This window comes from Bos mutus, chromosome 14 (genome assembly GCF_027580195.1).
Source record: "Bos mutus isolate GX-2022 chromosome 14, NWIPB_WYAK_1.1, whole genome shotgun sequence".
NCBI lineage: Eukaryota > Metazoa > Chordata > Mammalia > Artiodactyla > Bovidae > Bos > Bos mutus.
This window is the reverse complement of record NC_091630.1, coordinates 10689960-10710937: the sequence shown is the minus strand read 5'-3', so window position 1 is coordinate 10710937 and position 20978 is coordinate 10689960. Positions and strand designations below refer to the sequence as shown.

Here is a 20978-nt window from a genome sequence, read left to right as displayed (position 1 = left end):
TGGTCTAAGAATTAATATAAGACAGACTGACAGGTGACACTCAAACAAAAGTTTATAGCACGCATACATGGGAGACCCAGGAAAACGGAGTAGCTCATCAAAATGACTGAAACTCTCAACTTAAATACCACATTCAGCTCTATAACAGGGTGGTTTAATTGAGCCTTGATAGTATTTGATAAAATGAATGTTGCCAAGAAAAACATTTGGGAAATTTAATTACCAGCAATTGTATTTGAAATAATTTTGTAATTTTTATATTTTTTGATAATTTATTTGAAGTAATTCTATATTTTTTTCCAAAATCTAATGGGAATAACATACTTCCCTGTTGGCTCAGATGGTGAAGAATCTGCCTGCAATATGGGAGACCTGTATTTGATCCCTGGGCTGGGAAGATCCCCTGGAGAAGGGAATGGTTACCCACTCCAGTGTTCTGCCCTGGCAAATTCCATGGACAGAGGAGCCTAGTAGACTACAGTCCATGGGGTTGCAAAGAGTTGGACACAACTGAGTGACTTTCATTCACTCAATGGAAATTATTTTGGGAACAGTTACAGACTTTATTTTCTTGGGCTCCAAAGTCACTGCAGATGGTGACTGCAGCCATGAAATTAAAAGATGCTCCTTGGAAGCAAGCTATGACAAGCCTAGACAGTATATTAAAAAACAGAGACATCACTTTGTTGATTTGTCCGTCTAGTCAAAGCTATGGTTTTTCCAGTAGTCATGTATGGATGTGAGTGAGATTGGACCATAAAGAAGGCTGAGCGCTGAAGAATTGATGCTTTCAACCTGTGGTATTGGACAAGACTCCTGAGAATCCCCTGGACTGCAGGGAGATAAAACCAGTCAATCCTAAAGGAAATCAATCCTGAATATTCATTGAAAGGACTGATGCTGAAGCTGAAGTTCCTGTACTTTGGCCATCTGATGAGAAGAGCTGACTTATTGGAAAAGACCCTGATGCTGATGGGAAAGATTGAAGGCAGGAGGAGAAGGGGGCGACAGAGGATGAGATGGTTGGATGACATCACAGACTCAATGGACATGAGTTTGAACAAGTTCCAGGAGATGGTGAAGGACAGGGAAGCCTGGTGTGCTGCAGTCCATGGGGTTGCAAAGATTCAGACACAACTGAGCAACTGAACTGAACTGAATGGGAATGAGTCAAATGAATTTTTACCCATTGCTTTAAAAGCAAATTTTATGAAATGAATTATTCCTGTAGCTTTTAGATAGTCCTTTTGACTTTTTTAGGACTTCATCATAATTATTTTTTTTCTTTTGCAGCAGGCATCTTGGAGATCAAAGATGGGCAGAAAAGATGCCTCCACTATAAAACTTCCTGTTGATCAGTACAGAAAGCAAATTGGTAAGCAATGAATCCCCTTTGATACATTCTTATGAATTAAGATGAAGAAAAAAAAGCAGTTGTGTGTGATATTAACAAAATAACTTTTCCCTCATACATATGATGCACAGAATATGAGTAACAAGGGAATGCACAGAGGTTTTAAAGAACAAAAATAAGCGCAGCCTTATTTATCTATAAAGAAATACATTTTTGTACTTAGGATTTTTTGAAGCTCTTACAATTTTTATTGACTTGGTAAAAGCAAAAATACTTCTATTTTTATTCTTAAGGCTGTGTGCTTGTATGTAGTCAGTAATTTTAATATTATCATGTTTATTTCTTGTTATCCTTATGAAATCTTTCAGTTCTGTTGATGACTCTTGGTGGCAATAATGTGATAGCCTCAAAATTCTCCATTAAATTTTAACCTTAGTAAAATGGTGAACTAGAGAGAAGTCCAGTCATCAGCATAGAAAGATAAAAGGAATCTTCTCTGATTGAGACTGTGCTCTAAGTGCAGGATTTCCTACCCAATCTTTTCAATAATGCATGGAGTATTTACAAAAAATTACCTACATACTAGGTCACAATCAAGTCTCCTCAACTTTATAGAAGCAATATCCTACAACTAAAACTTTGAACAGTGTAGTAAATTAGAAATTGGTTAAAAGTAAAAAAGTTAACTTCTACGCCCCCCATCACCCTCTCTTCTTACATGTTCCGTCCTGTTCTCACCTGTTCCCATCCCTTTGGAAATTAGAAAGTAATTACAATAATAATTAGTTTAAAAAACTCTTCTAAATAACTAACAGATAAACAAAGAAGTTGCAAGTCAGAAAATAAGTAGAAGTAATTGATACCAAAAGACTATATACCTCTTTTATAAATATGATACATAAAGTATACTCCTAAAGGAAAAGATATTTCTGCAAAACAAAGAAGATGCAGACAAAGGGAAAATATTTAAAATTTATAACTAATTAAAAATTTACCTGTCGAAAGATTAAACCCTGCATGTGTGTACGCTAAGTTGCTTCAGTCGTGTCCAACTCTTTGCAACCCTGTGGACCATAGCCTGCCAAGCTTCATGAGGTTCTCTAGACAAGAATACTAGAGTGGGTTGTCATGCCCTTCTCCAGAAGATCTTCCCGACTCGGAGTGAACCCACCTGTCTTATGTATCCTGCATTGGCATGTGGGTTCTTTACCACTAACACCACCTGGGAAGCCCTAAATAAAGTCCTACTATAAATAAATAAAATAATCTGGAAACCCAATGGTAAAATGGGCAGAAAATATGAGAAGCCAATTCATATAAGTGGAACTCTAAATACATAAATAAAAACAAACAACTATACATTAAAAGGGATTTCCAGGTGGCAGTAGTGGTAAAGACCCCGCTTGCCTATTCAGAAGATTTAAGAGATGCAGATTTGATCCCTGGGTCAGGAAGATCCCCCGGAAGAGGGCATGGCAACGCACTTCAGTATTCTTGCCTAGAGAAACCCATGGACAGAGGAGCCTAGTGGGCTACAACCCATAGGGCTGCAAAAAGTCGGACATGACTGAAGCATCTTACTGCTTTGGAGATGCCTTTTACTGTATAATATGTGATCATTGTTATTATTGCTGTGTGTGACCATGGGTTAGTCACCAAGTCATGTCCAATCTGCAGCCCCATGGACTCTAGCCTGCCAGGTTCCTCTGTCAATGGAATTTTATTGCATATATTAAAATAAAACATACAATCAAAAGTCTTATGAAAAGATCTCATTCATCTAATTGATAACTGAAAAATAAAAAAATTCTGGCTATATTATCTCTTGAGAGAAATTTTATGATATTTGATTTTTTATATCCTCCCTTCACTTATGGGATGCTGTATCAATAATAGTGTGGATTGTTATATTATTTATGTATTTAAAGAGAAGGACTGACTTACCAGGTTGAAGTTTGATCAAATGGGATGTGCGAAACCACATGAATAAAGAATAAACATATTTGGGAACAATTCATATCCAACTCTTAAGCAATTGTTAGAATTTTGACAAGTGTATATATCCATGTAACCATATATGCCAATCAAAATGCAGAACATTTCTATCCTCTCAAATAGTTCCAATGTCTCTATCCCACCCTCCCATATGCAACCACTGTTCTGATTTCTGTCATCATTGATAATAGAAAAAATAAAGCATCTGCTAGGATTTTTATTGAAACTGAATTATATCTCATAATCCATTTTTAAAAGTAAACATACTAAAAATCTCTAAAGTATTCTGTTCTATAATCATTGCATATTTTCCTTTGATTTAGTTATATTCATATGTGTAAGAGCAAAGAAAAAATAAGACAGAGAAAGTAACATAATTGTAAGGTCTCATTCCTCTTCTTATACTAAATTGTTCTGAGGATTCTGTTATGCATTACTGTTATTCAATCACTTGGTCCTGTCCGACTCTTTGTGATTCCATGGACTGCAGCATGCCGGATTTCCCTGTCCTTCACCATCTTCCAGAGCTTGCTCATACTCATGTCCATTGAGTTGGTGATGCCATCCAACCATCTCATCCTCTGTCAGCCCCTTCTCCTCCTGTCTTCAGTCTTACTGAGAATCAGATCTTCTCTAATGAGTCAGCTCTTTGCATCAGGTGGCCAAAGTATTGGAGCTTCAGCTTCAGCATCAGTTCTTTTTTTTTTTTTTTTTTATTTTATTTTTAAACTTTACATAATTGTATTAGTTTTGCCAAATATCGAAATGAATCCACCACAGGTATACATGTGTTCCCCATCCTGAACCCTCCTCCCTCCTCCCTCCCCATACCATCCCTCTGGGTCGTCCCAGTGCACTAGCCCCAAGCATCCAGTATCGTGCATCGAACCTGGACTGGCAACTCGTTTCTTACATGATATTTTACATGTTTCAATGTCATTCTCCCAAATCTTCCCACCCTCTCCCTCTCCCACAGAGTCCATAAGACTGTTCTATACATCAGTGTCTCTTTTGCTGTCTCGTACACCGGGTTATTGTTACCATCTTTCTAAATTCCATATATATGCATTATTATACTGTATTTATGTTTTTCCTTCTGGCTTACTTCACTCTGTATAATAGGCTCCAGTTTCATCCACCTCATTAAAACTGATTCAAATGTATTCTTTTTAAGGGCTGAGTAATACTCCATTGTGTATATGTACCACTGCTTTCTTATCCATTCATCTGCTGATGGACATCTAGGTTGCTTCCATGTCCTGGCTATTATAAACAGTGCTGCGATGAACATTGGGGTACACGTGTCTCTTTCCCTTCTGGTTTCCTCAGTGTGTATGCCCAGCAGTGGGATTGCTGGATCATAAGGCAGTTCTATTTCCAGTTTTTTAAGGAATCTCACACTGTTCTCCATAGTGGCTGTACTAGTTTGCATTCCCACCAACAGTGTAAGAGGGTTCCTTTTCTCCACACCCTCTCCAGCATTTATTATTTGTAGACTTTTGGATCGCAGCCATTCTGACTGGTGTGAAATGGTACCTCATAGTGGTTTTGATTTGCATTTCTCTGATAATGAGTGATGTTGAGCATCTTTTCATGTGTTGGTTAGCCCTCTGTATGTCTTCTTTGGAGAAATGTCTATTTAGTTCTTTGGCCCATTTTTTGATTGGGTCATTTATTTTTCTGGAGTTGAGCTGTAGGAGTTGCTTGTATATTTTTGAGATTAGTTGTTTGTCAGTTGCTTCATTTGCTATTATTTTCTCCCATTCTGAAGGCTGTCTTTTCACCTTGCTAATAGTTTCCTTTGATGTGCAGAAGCTTTTAAGGTTAATTAGGTCCCACTTGTTTATTTTTGATTTTATTTCCAATATTCTGGGAGGTGGGTCATAGAGGATCCTGCTGTGATGTATGTCAGAGAGTGTTTTGCCTATGTTCTCCTCTAGGAGTTTTATAGTTTCTGGTCTTAGATCTTTAGATCTTTAGATCTTTAGATCTTTAATCCATTTTGAGTTTACTTTTGTGTATGGTGTTAGAAAGTGTTCTAGTTTCATTCTTTTACAAGTGGTTGACCAGATTTCCCAGCACCACTTGTTAAAGAGATTGTCTTTAATCCATTGTATATTCTTGCCTCCTTTGTCAAAGATAAGGTGTCCATATGTGCGTGGATTTATCTCTGGGCTTTCTATTTTATTCCATTGATCTATATTTCTGTCTTTGTGCCAGTACCATACTGTCTTGATAACTGTGGCTTTGTTGTAGAGCCTGAAATCAGGTAGGTTGATTCCTCCAGTTCCATTCTTCTTTCTCAAGATCGCTTTGGCTATTTGAGGTTTTTTGTATTTCCATACAAATTGTGAAATTATTTGTTCTAGCTCTGTGAAGAATACTGTTGGTAGCTTGATAGGGATTGCATTGAATCTATAAATTGCTTTGGGTAGTATACTCATTTTCACTATATTGATTCTTCCAATCCATGAACATGGTATATTTCTCCATCTATTAGTGTCCTCTTTGATTTCTTTCACCAGTGTTTTATAGTTTTCTATATATAGGTCTTTAGTTTCTTTAGGTAGATATATTCCTAAGTATTTTATTCTTTCCGTTGCAATGGTGAATGGAATTGTTTCCTTAATTTCTCTTTCTGTTTTCTCATTATTAGTGTATAGGAATGCAAGGGATTTCTGTGTGTTGATTTTATATCCTGCAACTTTACTATAGTCATTGATTATTTCTAGTAATTTTCTGGTGGAATCTTTAGGGTTTTCTATGTAGAGGATCATGTCATCTGCAAATAGTGAGAGTTTTACTTCTTCTTTTCCAATTTGGATTTCTTTTATTTCTTTTTCTGCTCTGATTGCTGTGGCCAAAACTTCCAAAACTATGTTGAATAGTAATGGTGAAAGTGGGCACCCTTGTCTTGTTCCTGACTTTAGAGGAAATGCTTTCAATTTTCACCATTGAGGATAATGTTTGCTGTGGGTTTGCCATATATAGCTTTTATTATGTTGAGGTATGTTCCTTCTATTCCTGCTTTCTGGAGAGTTTTATCATAAATGGATGTTGAATTTTGTCAAAGGCTTTCTCTGCATCTATTGAGATAATCATATGGTTTTTATTTTTCAATTTGTTAATGTGGTGTATTACATTGATTGATTTATGGATATTGAAGAATCCTTGCGTCCCTGGGATAAAGCCCACTTGATCATGGTGTATGATCTTTTAATGTGTTGTTGGATTCTGATTGCTAGAATTTTGTTAAGGATTTTTGCATCTATGTTCATCAGTGATATTGGCCTGTAGTTTTCTTTTTTTGTGGGATCTTTGTCAGGTTTTGGTATTAGGGTGATGGTGGCCTCATAGAATGAGTTTGGAAGTTTACCTTCCTCTGCAATTTTCTGGAAGAGTTTGAGCAGGATAGGTGTTAGCTCTTCTCTAAATTTTTGGTAGAATTCAGCTGTGAAGCCGTCTGGACCGGGGCTTTTGTTTGCTGGAAGATTTTTGATTACAGTTTCAATTTCCGTGCTTGTGATGGGTCTGTTAAGATTTTCTATTTCTTCCTGGTCGAGTTTTGGAAAGTTATACTTTTCTAAGAATTTGTCCATTTCTTCCACGTTGTCCATTTTATTGGCATATAATTGTTGATAGTAGTCTCTTATGATCCTTTGTATTTCTGTGTTGTCTGTTGTGATCTCTCCATTTTTAGTTTCTAATTTTGTTGATTTGATTTTTCTCCTTTGTTTCTTGATGAGTCTGGCTAATGGTTTGTCAATTTTATTTATCCTTTCAAAGAACCAGCTTTTGGTTTTGTTGATTTTTGCTATGGTCTCTTTTGTTTCTTTTGCATTTATTTCTGCTCTAATTTTTAAGATTTCTTTCCTTCTACTAACCCTGGGGTTCTTCATTTCTTCCTTTTCTAGTTGCTTTAGGTGTAGAGTTAGGTTATTTATTTGACTTTTTCTTGTTTCTTGAGGTGTGCCTGTATTGCTATGAACTTTCCCCTTAGGACTGCTTTTACCGTGTCCCACAGGTTTTGGGTTGTTGTGTTTTCATTTTCATTCGTTTCTATGCAAATTTTGATTTCTTTTTTGATTTCTTCTGTGATTTGTTGGTTATTCAGCAGCGTGTTGTTCAGCCTCCATATATTGGAATTTTTAATAGTTTTTCTCCTGTAATTGAGATCTAATCTTACTGCATTGTGGTCAGAAAAAATGCTTGGAATGATTTCTATTTTTTTGAATTTACCAAGGCTAGCTTTATGGCCCAGGATGTGAACTGTCCTGGAGAAGGTTCCATGTGCACTTGAGAAAAAGGTGAAATTCATTGTTTTGGGATGAAATGTCCTATAGATATCAATTAGGTCTAACTGGTCTATTGTATCATTTAAAGTTTGTGTTTCCTTGTTAATTTTCTGTTTAGTTGATCTATCCATAGGTGTAAGTGGGGTATTAAAGTCTCCCACTATTATTGTGTTATTGTTAATTTCTCCTTTCATACTTGTTAGCATTTGTCTTACGTACTGTGGTGCTTCCGTGTTGGGTGCATATATATTTATAATTGTTATATCTTCTTCTTGGATTGATCCTTTGATCATTATGTAGTGACCTTCTTTGTCTCTTTTCACAGCCTTTGTTTTAAAGTCTATTTTATCTGATATGAGTATTGCTACTCCTGCTTTCTTTTGGTCCCTATTTGCATGGAAAATCTTTTTCCAGCCCTTCACTTTCAGTCTGTATGTGTCCCCTGTTTTGAGGTGGGTCTCCTGTAGACAACGTATGTAGGGGTCTTGTTTTTGTATCCATTCAGCCAGTCTTTGTCTTTTGGTTGGGGCATTCAACCCATTTACGTTTAAGGTAATTACTGATAAGTATGATCCCGTTGCCATTTACTTTATTGTTTTGGGTTCGAGTTTATACACTGTTTTTGTGTTTCCTGTCTAGAGAATATCCTTAAGTATTTGTTGGAGAGCTGGTTTGGTGGTGCAGAAATCTCTCAGCTTTTGCTTGTCTGAAAAGCTTTTGATTTCTCCTTCATACTTGAATGAGATCCTTGCTGGGTACAATAATCTGGGCTGTAGGTTATTTTCTTTCATCATTTTAAGTATGTCTTGCCATTCTCTCCTGGCTTGAAGAGTTTCTATTGAAACATCAGCTGTTATCCTTATGGGAATTCCCTTGTGTGTTATTTGTTGTTTTTCCCTTGCTGCTTTTAATATTTGTTCTTTGTGTTTGATATTTGTTAATTTGATTAATATGTGTCTTGGGGTGTTTCTCCTTGGGTTTATCCTGTTTGGGACTCTCTGGGTTTCTTGGACTTGGGTGATTATTTCCTTCCCAATTTTAGGGAAGTTTTCCACTATTATCTCCTCAAGTATTTTCTCATGGTCTTTCTTTTTGTCTTCTTCTTCTGGAACCCCTATGATTCGAATGTTGTAGTGTTTAATATTGTCCTGGAGGTCTCTGAGATTGTCCTCATTTCTTTTAATTTGTTTTTCTTTTATCCTCTCTGATTCATTTATTTCTACCATTCTATCGTCTAATTCACTAATCCTATCTTCTGCCTCTGTTATTCTACTATTTGTTGCCTCCAGAGTGTTTTTAATTTCATTTATTGCATTATTCATTATATATTGACTCTTTTTTATTTCTTTTAGGTCCTTGTTAAACCTTTCTTGCATCTTCTCAATCCTTGTCTCCAGGCTATTTGTCTGTGATTCCATTTTAGTTTCAAGATTTTGGATCAATTTCACTATCATTATTTGGAATTCTTTATCAGGTAGATTCCCTCTTCTTCCTCTTTTGTTTGGTTTGGTGGGCATTTATCCTCTTCCTTTATCTGCTGAGTATTCCTCTGTCTCTTCATCTTGTTTAAATTGCTGAGTTTGGGGTGTCCTTTCTGTATTCTGACAGTTTGTGGAGTTCTCTTTATTGTGGCGTTTCCTCACTGTGTGTGGGTTTGTACAGGTGGCTTGTCAAGGTTTCCTGGTTAGGGAAGCTTGTGTCGGTGTTGTGGTGGGTGGAGCTGTATTTCTTCTCTCTGTAGTGCAATGAAATGTCCAGTAATGAGTTATGAGATGTCTATAGTTTTGGGGTGACTTTGGGCAGCCTGTATCTTGAAGCTCAGGGCTGTGTTCCTTTGTTGCTGGAGAATTTGCTTGGTATGTCTTGCCCTGGAACTTATTGGCCCTTGTGTAGTGCTTGGTTTCAGTGTCGGTATGGAGGCATTTGATGAGCTCCTGTCAATTAATGTTCCTTGGAGTCAGGAGTTCCCTGGAGTCAGGGTTTGGACTTAAGTCTCCTGCTTCCGGTTATCGGTCTTATTTTTACAGTAGTTTCAAAACTTCTCCTTTTATACAGCACCATGGATAAAACATCTACATTAAAGATGAAAAGTTTCTCTATGGTGAGGGTCACTCAGAGAGGTTCACAGGGTTACATGGAGAAGAGAAGAGGGAGGAGGGAGTTAGAGGTGACCCAAATGAGATGAGGTGAATCAATAGTGGAGAGAGTGGGCTAGCCAGTAGTCACTTCCTTATGTGCACTCCACAACTGGACCACTCAGAGATGTTCACGGAGTTATACAGAGAAGAGAAGAAGGAGGAAGGTGACAGAGGTGGCCAGAAGGATAAAAAAGGGGGAATGAAAAGGAGGGAGACAGATCCAGCCAGTAATCAGTTCCCTAAGTGTTCTCCACCATCTGGAACACACAGAAATTCACAGAGTTGGGTAGAGTAGAGAGGGGTTAGGGAGGAGACACAGGCGACCTGGTGGAGAAAAAGGAGAGTCCAAAGGGAGAGAGAGCAGTCAAGCCAGTAATCTAAACTCCCTAGTGAAAAAAATGGGTCCTGAAGATTGGGTTCTTAAAGGTACAAAATTGGTAACAAATACATAAAAGCAAAATTAAAAATCTAGAGTAGAGTTTGGAATTTCAAAAAATACGATGTTAAAGAAAAGAAGAAGGAAAAGAAAGAGAGAAAAAAGCGAACAAACAAAAAACAAGGTCGCTGAAATTATAAAGAAAGTACAGGTACAAAATTGATAACTAATACCAAAAAGCAAAATTAAAAATCTAGAGTAGAGTTTGGAATTTCAAAAATACAATGTTAAAAAAAAAGAAAAAAATAAAGAGAGAAAACAAACAAACAAAAACAAACAATGTTACAAAAATTATAAAGAAAATACAGGTACAAAATTGATATCAAATACCAAAAAGCATAAATTAAAAATCTAGAGTAGAGTTTGGAATTTCAGATATACAATGTTATATAAAAGAAGCAGAGAAAGAAACAAGAGAAGAAGAAGAAAAAAAAAAAAGTCACAGAAATTATATAAAAAAACTATAGGTACAAAATTGATAACATATACCAAAAAGCAAAAATTAAAAATCTAGAGTAGAGTTTGGAATTTCAAAATACAATGTTAAAGAAAAGAAAAAAAAAAAAAAAAAAAAGGTCAAAAAATTACAAAATATATATATATGAAGTTTGCTGAAGAAGAAAAAAAATAGGGTCTTTTTTTTTTTTTTTTTTTGCAAAGTAATAGGTTATAAAAGTGAAAATTAAAGGAACAATAGAGAACTTAAAAATTTTTAATTAAAAAAAAAAGAATGATCGTAAAAATAATAAAAATATATCTAGGACTTTCTTGGTTTTGTTGTGGGTGTTGTGGGTTCAGTTCATTTTTGGCTAGTTCCTTGGTCAGACTTATATTTCTCAAGATCTATAGGCCCCTTCCTATGTAGTCCGTAGTAACCACAGGGTTTTGATCTATTGCCTGTAGCTTCCAAGGCGTTTCCCTCTGTTATATCTTCTTCTGTTTGCTAGTCTCTTCAGTATCTGGTTTCCGCCCTGACACAAAGGGGATGGTAGAGGACACTTTTTTTTTTTTTTTTAGGCTTACTTGTTCAGTCGCACTGTGGGGAGGGAGGGAGGGATGCCGCAAACAAATAACACTGGCGTGGGCTTGCAGTGCCTCAGCCACCCTGGGTCTGCCCCTGCTCACGGCGCGTGTAGCCACCCTGCCCACACTGTTCGGGCTCTAGGTTGTTCCGCCAGGAACAATCCGAGGCCGGCCCTGGGTTGCATGCACCTCCCAGGTCCAAGCCGCTCAGGTTCAGGCACTCGGGTAGTCCTCAGAGGCGCAGACTCAGTTGGGCCTGCATTTTGTGCTCTTCCCAGGTCCGAGCAGCTCAGGTGATGAGGTGTTTGGCGAGCGCCAATGCTGCGACTTATCGCCTCCCCACCACTCGGTTATCTGGGTGTAAAACCGGCGCACCTTCTCAGGCAGATATTGACCATCCAGACCCCCAAGAAGTTTTAGTTAGCAAAGAAGCCTGCTTACAGTTTTATAGATAATGTCTCTCTGGGGCTGCGATTGCCCCCTTCCGGCTCTGGCTTCCTGTCACCAGAGGAGGAAGGTCTGCAGCCGGCTATCTCTGTTCAGTCCTTTGTTCCGTGCACGGGCCTGGAGGTCTTAGGTTAGGGCTGGCTTTTCGCGTGGTAGATATCCCACAGTCTGGTTTGCTAGCCCAAATTATTTCGCTCAGATAGCGCTCAGGGTATTCAGGCCAGATTCTTACTCTCAGCGATGCAGCCCGCGCCGCGCCTCTCTGCCCAGCCCCCGCTTGCTAATGGCGGATGCAGGCGTCTGCGCTGCTTCTCCGCTGGGGGAGTTACCATAGAGCTCGCAATCTGCGAGTTTTAATTGTTTATTTATTTTTTCTCCCTGTTATGTTGCCCTCTGTGCTTCCAAAGCTCGGCACAGATTCGGCAGTGAGAAGGTTTCCTGGTGTTTGGAAACTTCTCTCTTTTTAAGATTCCCTTCCCGGGACGGAACTCCATCCCTCCCTCTTTTGTCTCTTTTTTTTGTCTTTAATATTTTTTCCTACCTCCTTTCGAAGAGTTGGGTTGCTTTTCTGGGTGCCTGATGTCCTCTGCCGGCATTCAGAAGTTGTTTTGTGGAATTTACTCGACGTTTAAATGCTCTTTTGATGAATTTGTGGGGGAGAAAGTGTTCTCCCCGTCCTACTCCTCCACCATCTTGGCTCCTCCCCCCAGCATCAGTTCTTCCAATGAATATTCAGGACTGATTTCCTTTAGGATTGACTGGTTGGATCTCCTTGCAGTCCAAGGGACTCTTAAGAGTTTTTTTCCAACATCACAGTTCAATACATCAATTCTTTGGTGCTCAGCTTTCATTATAGTCCAATTCTCACATCCATACATGACCACTGGAAAAACCATAGTCTTGACTAGATGGACCTTTGTCAGCAAAGTGATATCTCTGCTTTTTAATATGCTGTCTAGGTTTGTCAAGCTTTTCTTCCAGGGAGCAAAGCATCTTTCAATTTCATGGCTTCAGGCACCATTTACAGTGATTTTGGAGCCCAAGAAAATAAAGTCTGTCACTGTTTCTATTTTTTCCCCATCTATTTGCCAGGAAGTGGTGGATGCCATGATCTTAGTTTTTTGAATGTTGAGTTTTAAGCCAGCTTGTTCACTCTCCTCTTTCACTTTCATGAAGAGGCTCTTTAGTTCCTCTTTGCTTTCTGCCATAAGACTGATGTCATCTGCATATCTGAGGTTATTGATATTTCTCCCAGCAATATTGATTCTTGCTTGTGCTTCATCTACCCCAGCATAGAAGTTAAATAAGCTGTGGTACATATACACAATGGAGTATTACTCAGCCATTAAAAAGCATACATTTTAATCAGTTCTAATGAGGTGGATGAAACTGGAGCCTATTATACAGAGTGAAGTAAGCCAGAAAGAAAAACACCAATACAGTATACTAACACATGTATATGGAATTTAGAAAGATGGTAACAATAACCCTGTGTATGAGACAGCAAAAGAGACACTGATGTATAGAACAGTCTTTTGGACTCTGTGGGAGAGGGAGAGGGTGAGATGATTTGGGAGAATAGCATTGAAATATGTATAATATCATATATGAAACGAGTCGCCAGTCCAGGTTTGATGCACGACACTGGATGCTTGGGGCTGGTGCACTGGAATGACCCAGAGGGATGGTATGGGCAGGGAGGAGGGTTCAGGATGGGGAACACATGTATGCCTGTGGCAGATTCATTTCGATATATGGCAGAACCAATACAATATTGTAAAGTTTAAAAATAAAATAAAATAAAAAAAAAGAAGTTAAATAAGCAGGGTGATGATATACAGCCTTGACATACTCCTTTGCCAATTTTGAAATAGTCTATTGTTCCATGTCTGGTTCTAACTGTTGCTTCTTGACCTTCATACAGGTTTCTCAGGAGGTCGTAAGGTGGTCTGGTATTCCCATCTCTTTATGAATTTTCCAGTTTGTTATGATCCACACAGTCAGAGGCTTTAGCACAGTCAATGAGTCAGAAGTAGATGTTTTTCTGAAATTCCCTTGGTTTTTATTTGATTCAACAGATATTGGCAGTTTGATCTCTGGTTCCTCTGCCTTTTCTAAATCCAACTTGAACATCTTAAAATTCTTGTTTCACATACTGTTGAAGCCTAGCTCGAAGGATTTTAAGCATTACCTTACTAACATTTAAGATGAGTGCTATTGTGTGGTAGTTTGAACATTCTTTTGCATTGCTCTTCTTTGGGATTGTAATGAAAACTGACCTTTTTGCAGTCCTGTGTCCACTTGCTGAGTTTTCCAAATTTGCTGGCATATTGAGTGCAGCACTTTCATAGCATCATCTTTTAGGATTTGAAATAGCTCAGCTGGAATTCCATCACCTCCACTAGCTTTGTTCTTAGAGATGCTTCCTAAGGCCCACTTGACTTCGCATTCTAGGATGTCTGGCTCTAGATGAGTGATCACACCATCATGGTTATCCAGGTCATTAAGATCTTTTTTGTATAGTTCTTCTGTGTGTTTTTGCCACCTCTTTTTAATATTTTCTGCTTCTGTTAGGTTCTTACCATTTCTGTCCTTTATCGAGCCCATCTTTGCATGAAATGTCCTCTTGGTATCTGTAATTTTCTTGAAGAGATCTCTAGTCTTTCCCATTCTGTTGTTTTCCTCTATTTCTTTGCATTGATCACTTAGGAAAGCATCCTTATCTGTCCTTGATAATCTTTGGAACTTGGTTTTCAAGATGGCAGAGAAGGATGTGTGCTTCTCTTCTTCTGGGAGAACACCTAGATCAAAACTAGCTGCTAAACAGCTGAAATGGGAATTCTGAGTTCTTGTTTGTGGAGCCAAAGAATGGAATTCACAAATGTGCAAACACTCATGGTAGCTAGTGAATAGGATTTTTAGAGAGAAGGAAAGTACAAAGCTCCCAGCAAAGACACTGAGAGTGGGTACAGAGTCCCCCAAAAGGCAGGGATTACAGCAGTTTTGTATCTTTACCAGTATTAATCTGTACATTTTTGGTTGGCTCCTCTTCTTAAATCACGTTATTTCTATCCAATCAGTTTAAAGGTCAAGATGCTTAGCTTTACATCCTTATATCTTCTCTTGATCCTTGGATTAAGTCATCCCCTGGCCATTTTATAATGGACCAGATGTATGAGTTTAAGATTTATGGTCACCAGTTGTTTTTCCCTCAGGCATATGGAACATAAGTTAATTACTCCCCTTCCCTGGATCTGAGTGCTGATAATTTATCTGACTGAGGACACATTCCAGGAACTCAGGACAAAGGATATAGTAAAACAAGACCTAGGTCTCAGAGTTCTACACTGACTGCCTCAGTTCAGTTCAGTTCAGTCGCTCAGGCGTGTCCGACTCTTTGTGACCCCAGGAATCACAGCACGCCAGGCCTCCCTGTCCATCACCAACTCCTGGAGTTCACTCAGACTCACGTCCATCGAGTCAGTGATGCCATCCAGCCATCTCATCCTCTGTCGTCCCCTTCTCCTCCTGCCCCCAATCCCTCCCAGCATCAGAGTCTTTTCCAATGAGTCAACTCTTCACATGAGGTGGCCAAAGTACTGGAGTTTCAGCTTTAGCAGCATTCCTTCCAAAGAAATCCCAGGACTGATCTCCTTTAGGATGGACTGGTTGGATCTCCTTGCAGTCCAAGGGACTCTCAAGAGTCTTCTCCAACACCACAGTTCAAAAGCATCAATTCTTCGGTGCTCAGCCTTCTTCACAGTCCAACTCTCACATCCTTACATGACCACTGGAAAAACCATAGCCTTGACTAGATGAACCTTTGTTGGCAAAGTAATGTCTCTGCTTTTGAATATGCTATCTAGGTTGGTCATAACTTTCCTTCCAAGGAGTAAGCGTCTGTTAATTTCATGGCTGCAGTCACCATCTGCAGTGATTTTGGAGCCCCCCAAAATAAAGTCTGACACTGTTTCCACTGTTTCCCCATCTATCTCCCATGAAGTAATGGGACCAGATGCCATGATCTTCGTTTTCTGAATGTTGAGCTTTAAGCCAACTTTTTCACTCTCCACTTTCACTTTCATCAAGAGGCTTTTGAGTTCCTCTTCACTCTGCCATAAGGGTGGTGTCATCTGCATATCTGAGGTTATTGATATTTGTCCTGGCAATCTTGATTCCAGCTTGTGTTTCTTCCAGCCCAGCATTTCTCATGATGTACTCTGCATATAAGTTAAATAAGCAGGGTGACAATATACAGCCTTGACGTACTCCTTTTCCTATTTGGAACCAGACTGCCTAGCAATTTCTAACTCACAATCACCCACAGGAAAATGTTGAATCCCACCAAAAAAAAAGAAACCTTACATGCAAAGGCAAAGGAGAAGCAACAAGAAGATGGTAGGAAGGGTGCAACTGAGTATAAAATCAAACTTCGTACCCACCAGAGATGCTTGGAGGGCACAAGTAAAACCTCATGTGCACCAAGACCTAGAGAAATGAGCAGTGACCTCCACAAGAGACTGAGCCAGACCTGCCTTTGGGTGTCTGAGTGTCTCCTGTGGAGCCATGGGTCAGCAGTGGCCTGCAGAGGCTATGGGGGCTCTGGCAGCACCATCCTCAGAGGTGTGGTGTGGGGCATATGTCCTCTTGAAGGAGGTTGTCATTAGCCCCATTATAGAGTCACTGAGCAGGTGACCCATGACCTGGAGAACAATTATACCAAAAAAGTTCTTGCACTGTTGTGAAAGTTCTAGGGCCCACAACAGATTTCCCAACCTGGGAATCCAGCAAAGAGACTGAGAACCAACCCCCCCACCCAGGGAATTTGACTTTGAAGGTCAGTGGGATATGATTATGGAACTTCCACAGGACTGGGGAAACAGAGACTTTTGGAGGCAAAAACAAAACCTGTGTGCACTGGGACCCAGGAGAAAGGAGCAGGGACCCCACAAAGGACTGTGCCAGGAGTCTCCAGCAGAATCGTGGGTCAGCAGTGGCCTGCCGCAGGGTCAGGGACACTGGTAGCAGCAGTCCCGGAAGGTGCAGCGTCCTGGCATAAGTCCTTTTGGAGGAGGTCGCCATTACCCCTACCATAGTTTGGACTCAGGCAAACTACAGGGAGGGAACTCAGCCCCACCCATCAGCAGAAGATTGGATTAAAGACTTACTGAGCATGGCCTTGCCCACCAGAGCAAGACCCAGTTCTTCCCACAGCCAGTCCTCTTATCCTTATCCATCAGAGGACAGACAGAATGAAAACCACAATCACAGAAAACTAACGAAACTGATGACATAGATCATAGCCTTGTCTGACTCAATGAAACTGTGAGCCATGCCATGTAGGGCTACTCAAGACGGAAGAGTCATGGTGGAGAGTTCTGACAAAACGTGGTACATGGGAGATGGGAATGGCAAACGACTTCAGCGTTCCTGCCTTGAGTGCCCCATGAACAGTAAGAAAAGGCAAAGATATGACACTGAAAGATGAGCTTCCCAGGTCCATAGGTGCCCAATATGCTACTGAAAAAGAGCAGAAACATAGCTCCAAAGAAATGAAAAGGCTGAGCCCAGTGGAAACAACACCCAGTTGTGGATGTATCTGGTAGTGAAAGTAAAGTCTGATGCCGTAAAGAACAATATTTCATTGGAGCCTGGAATGTTAGGTCCATGAATCAACGTAAATTGGAAGTATTCAAATAGGAGAAGGCAAAAGTGAGCATCAACATCTTAGGAATCAGTGAACTAAAATGGACAGGAATGGGCAAATTTAATTCAGATGATCATTACATATACTACTGTGGGCAAGAATCCCTTAGAAGAAATGGATTAGCCCTCACAGTCAGCAAAAGAGTCCGAAATAGAGTACTTGGGTGCATTCTCAAAACAACAGAATGATCTCTGTTCGTTTCCAAGACAAACCATTCTATATTATAGTAATCCAAGTCTATGCCCCAACAACTAATGCTGAAGAAGCTGAAACTGAATGGTTCTATGAAGAACCTACAAGATCTGCTAGAACTAACACCAAAAAAGATGTCCTTTTCAACAGGGAACTGGAATGAAAAAGTAGGAAGTCAGGAGATACCTGGAGTAACAGGCAAGTTTGGCCTTGGAGTACAAAATGAATCAGGACAAAGGCTAACCAAGTTTTGCCAAGAGAATGCACTGACCATAGCAAACACCCTCTTCCAACAACATGAGAGACAGCTCTACAGATGGTCAATACCAAAATCAGATTGATTATAGAGCTTCTCCACCTTCAGGTGCAGGGCTTCCCTTGTGGCTCAGCTGGTAAAGAATCCAACTGCAATGTGTGAGACCTCGGTTCGATCCCTAGGTTGGGAAGATCCCCTGGAGAAGGGAAAGATTACCCTCTCCAGTACTCTGGCCTGGAGAATTCCATAGACTATATAGTCCATGGGGTACTAAAGAGTTGAACACGACTGAGAAACTTTCACTTTCACCTTCAGGTCCAATGAATATAGTCAGCAAAAACAAGACCAGAAGCTGACTGTGGCTCAGATCATGAACTCCTTATTGCCAAATTCAGACTTAAAATGAAGAAAGTAGGGAAAACCATTTGGAGAAGGCGATGGCACCCCACTCCAGTACTCTTGCCTGGAAAATCCCATGGACGGAGGAGCCTGGTGGGCCCCAGTCCATGGGGTCGTGAAAGAGTCAGACAGGACTGAGCGACTTCACTTTCACTTTTCACTTTCATGCACTGGAGAAGGAAATGGCAACCCACTCCAGTATTGCCTGGAGAATCCCAGGGATGGAGGAGCCTGGTGAGCTGCCATCTATGGGCTTGCACAGAGTCGGACATGACTGAAGTGACTTAGCAGCAGTAGCAGCAGCAGAGAAAACCATTAAGCCATTGAGGTATGACCTAAATCAAATCTCATACAGTGGAAGTGACAAATAGATTCAAGGGATTATATCCATAGACAGGTACCTGAATAACTATGGATGGAGGTTCATAATATTGTACATGAGATAGATTAACAGGACAAATATCAAACAAAAGTTTAGTAACACATTTACATGGGAGAGGCCTGGGAAAAATTAACTCACCCACATGGCTGAAACCCTCACCTTGAATACCATCTTCAGCTAAAAATAAAGAAGGACTTTGGGGTGGTGGTTTGGGATTTCAGAGGAGAGGAACGCAATTCACATTGGATGGAAAGCAAATGTTTGGTAAACAAATGTTTTCTGGGTCCTACAGAGATAATGGGGGCTTCCATGGCTCAGAAGACAGAGTCTGCCTGAGATTCAGAAGACCTAGGTTTGATCCCTGGGTCAGGAAGATCCACTGCAGAAGAGAATGGCAACCCACTCCAGTATTCTTGCCTGGAGAATCGTATGGACAGAGGAGCCTGGTGGGCTACAGTCCATGGGGTCGCAAAGAATCATACATGACTGAGTGACTAAGCAGTCAGACAGGCAGAGATAATGGAACACAAGAGTTCACTCTGATCTTTAGGCACTACTGAGTTTCTCCCACCACACTACACTGCCCAATATATTTTGCAGATATCTCTAGTGATAGCTCTATTCTTAGAGCACATCTTCTATCTAAATTTTTTAAGTAGGAGAAGGTACAAGTTTCTTCCTGAGTGTTTTTGGGCCTTGATTGTTTTCAACTCAAATGATCTGCATGCCAAAAAGACGTTTGGGGTGGTAAATTTTGCTCCCTTACACATATGTATATAAATTGTTGCTTGGTTAGTATTTTTAATGCATTTTCTAGGAAGTTTATTTATATAAGCAACTTACTGCATTATATTTGTAGGAGTCCAAAGTGAAATGCTTGTTTTTTAGTACTAATGCCATTAAATAATGGTATGTCCTTGCAATGTAGAATTAACATCCCTTTATTTTGTCCAAAATTTGAAAAATCATCATTGTTTGAGTTGCCTCTGTAATATAATTGCAGAAGTTTTCCTGAGATTTTTGTTTTTGAGGATGAACTCACTAGTTTCCTCTGTATAGCCCTCAATAATTTTATGAAAAATACTTTTTCAAATATTATTTTTATAGATAATACCTCTTTTTTTTTCTTTAGGTAAATATATGGCATCATTTTATAAGACTAGCTAAGTATAAAGGTATACAGTGCTGATGAGACTCTATTAGATCTGTGTTTTATTGTGTTTCTGGTTTTTGTAATAATTTTCTTTTATCAACTGACTGATTAAAATTATAATGTTATTTTGCTTGTGATCATGTAATTTGTGAGTTTATAAATCTTACAGCTATCAAAATGCAGATGTTTTGTTTACTGGCCTAGCTATTGGAACTTGCTATAGACTTTCATAAGACTCTTGACCCTTGCTTTTGCAAAGAATTTTCTACAGTTATTTGTAATTTATAATATAATAACTAAAAATTGTGTTCATATAGTAGTTGGAAAATGACTCTATGTCAAACTGTAATGTTCTTCTATGTATAATTTTGATAATATGAAAAAAATAAGATCCCAAATAGCTTTTTGCTTTTTTAAGGAAGGGAGAAGGGATTTGAAGCAGTTGATGAGAAATTATTTAAAAATGTTGAAAGAAATATAGAAGTATTGTTGATTAGCAACTTTTATTATTTGTCAGTAATTTTGGCATGCTGTAAATAACTCGTCTTCTAATAATTCATTTGAGTAATTAAATTTAGATTGCAAATTTTTCTTTTCAAATATTTTGACTCTTATCTCTTCGCTTTCCTATTGTATCTTAATTGGTGTGGTCTATATAAATGGACAATAAATTATATATCTTTGTTATAGAGATCAGACAGTGAATAGGACTTGGTATTCATCCCAGACAGAATTATGATTGAATGTATTTGCAAGATTAAAGCACTGAATTTACTTTTTTCTAATTAAAGGCAATTAAAGATTTCCAGACACAAATAAAAGACAATGAATTGAGGAATAAGTGTAGGAGCAAGTCCATTTGCAGGTGAAAAGATGTGCCTTTGAAGCAGAACCAGCTGTATTTTCATGGAAAGAATAACAGTTTAGGAAGCTTTTCTGCATGTGCTTGCTTGATAGCATAATGTACTCATAAGCAGCTTATGCAGTATTCAGAAAATAACAGTGCATTAATTTTTAAAGCAGCAAAGGCAGAGGAAGAGCAGTACTGCCACACGATGATAATGAGTGGGGCTAGTGTAAAGTCTACTGTTCTAAGAAAGGAAAAAATCAGTGGGCTTCTGAAAAATGAACAGTTATAAAACAATAACCGGATATTCACATGATAATGAGCTTAGACAGCAGTATCAACACAGGGCAAAGA

At 39.1% G+C, this 20978-nt stretch overlaps 1 protein-coding gene across 8 annotated transcripts in view; it reads left to right on the top strand.

Moving 5' to 3' along the window:
* The window catches only part of TRIQK (triple QxxK/R motif containing), a 117128-nt gene that overhangs the window by 61266 nt on the left and 34884 nt on the right, over positions 1-20978 (top strand). For 5 of the 8 annotated variants that reach the window (XM_070382949.1, XM_070382951.1, XM_070382945.1 and 2 more), the window contains one exon: positions 1294-1375. In XM_070382949.1, the coding sequence (XP_070239050.1) occupies positions 1315-1375 (61 nt within the window). In that variant the 5' untranslated portion in view covers positions 1294-1314. The remainder of the gene's footprint in view (positions 1-1293; positions 1376-20978) is intronic. The other 3 variants (XM_070382948.1, XM_070382950.1, XM_070382952.1) reach the window with 1 other exon arrangement.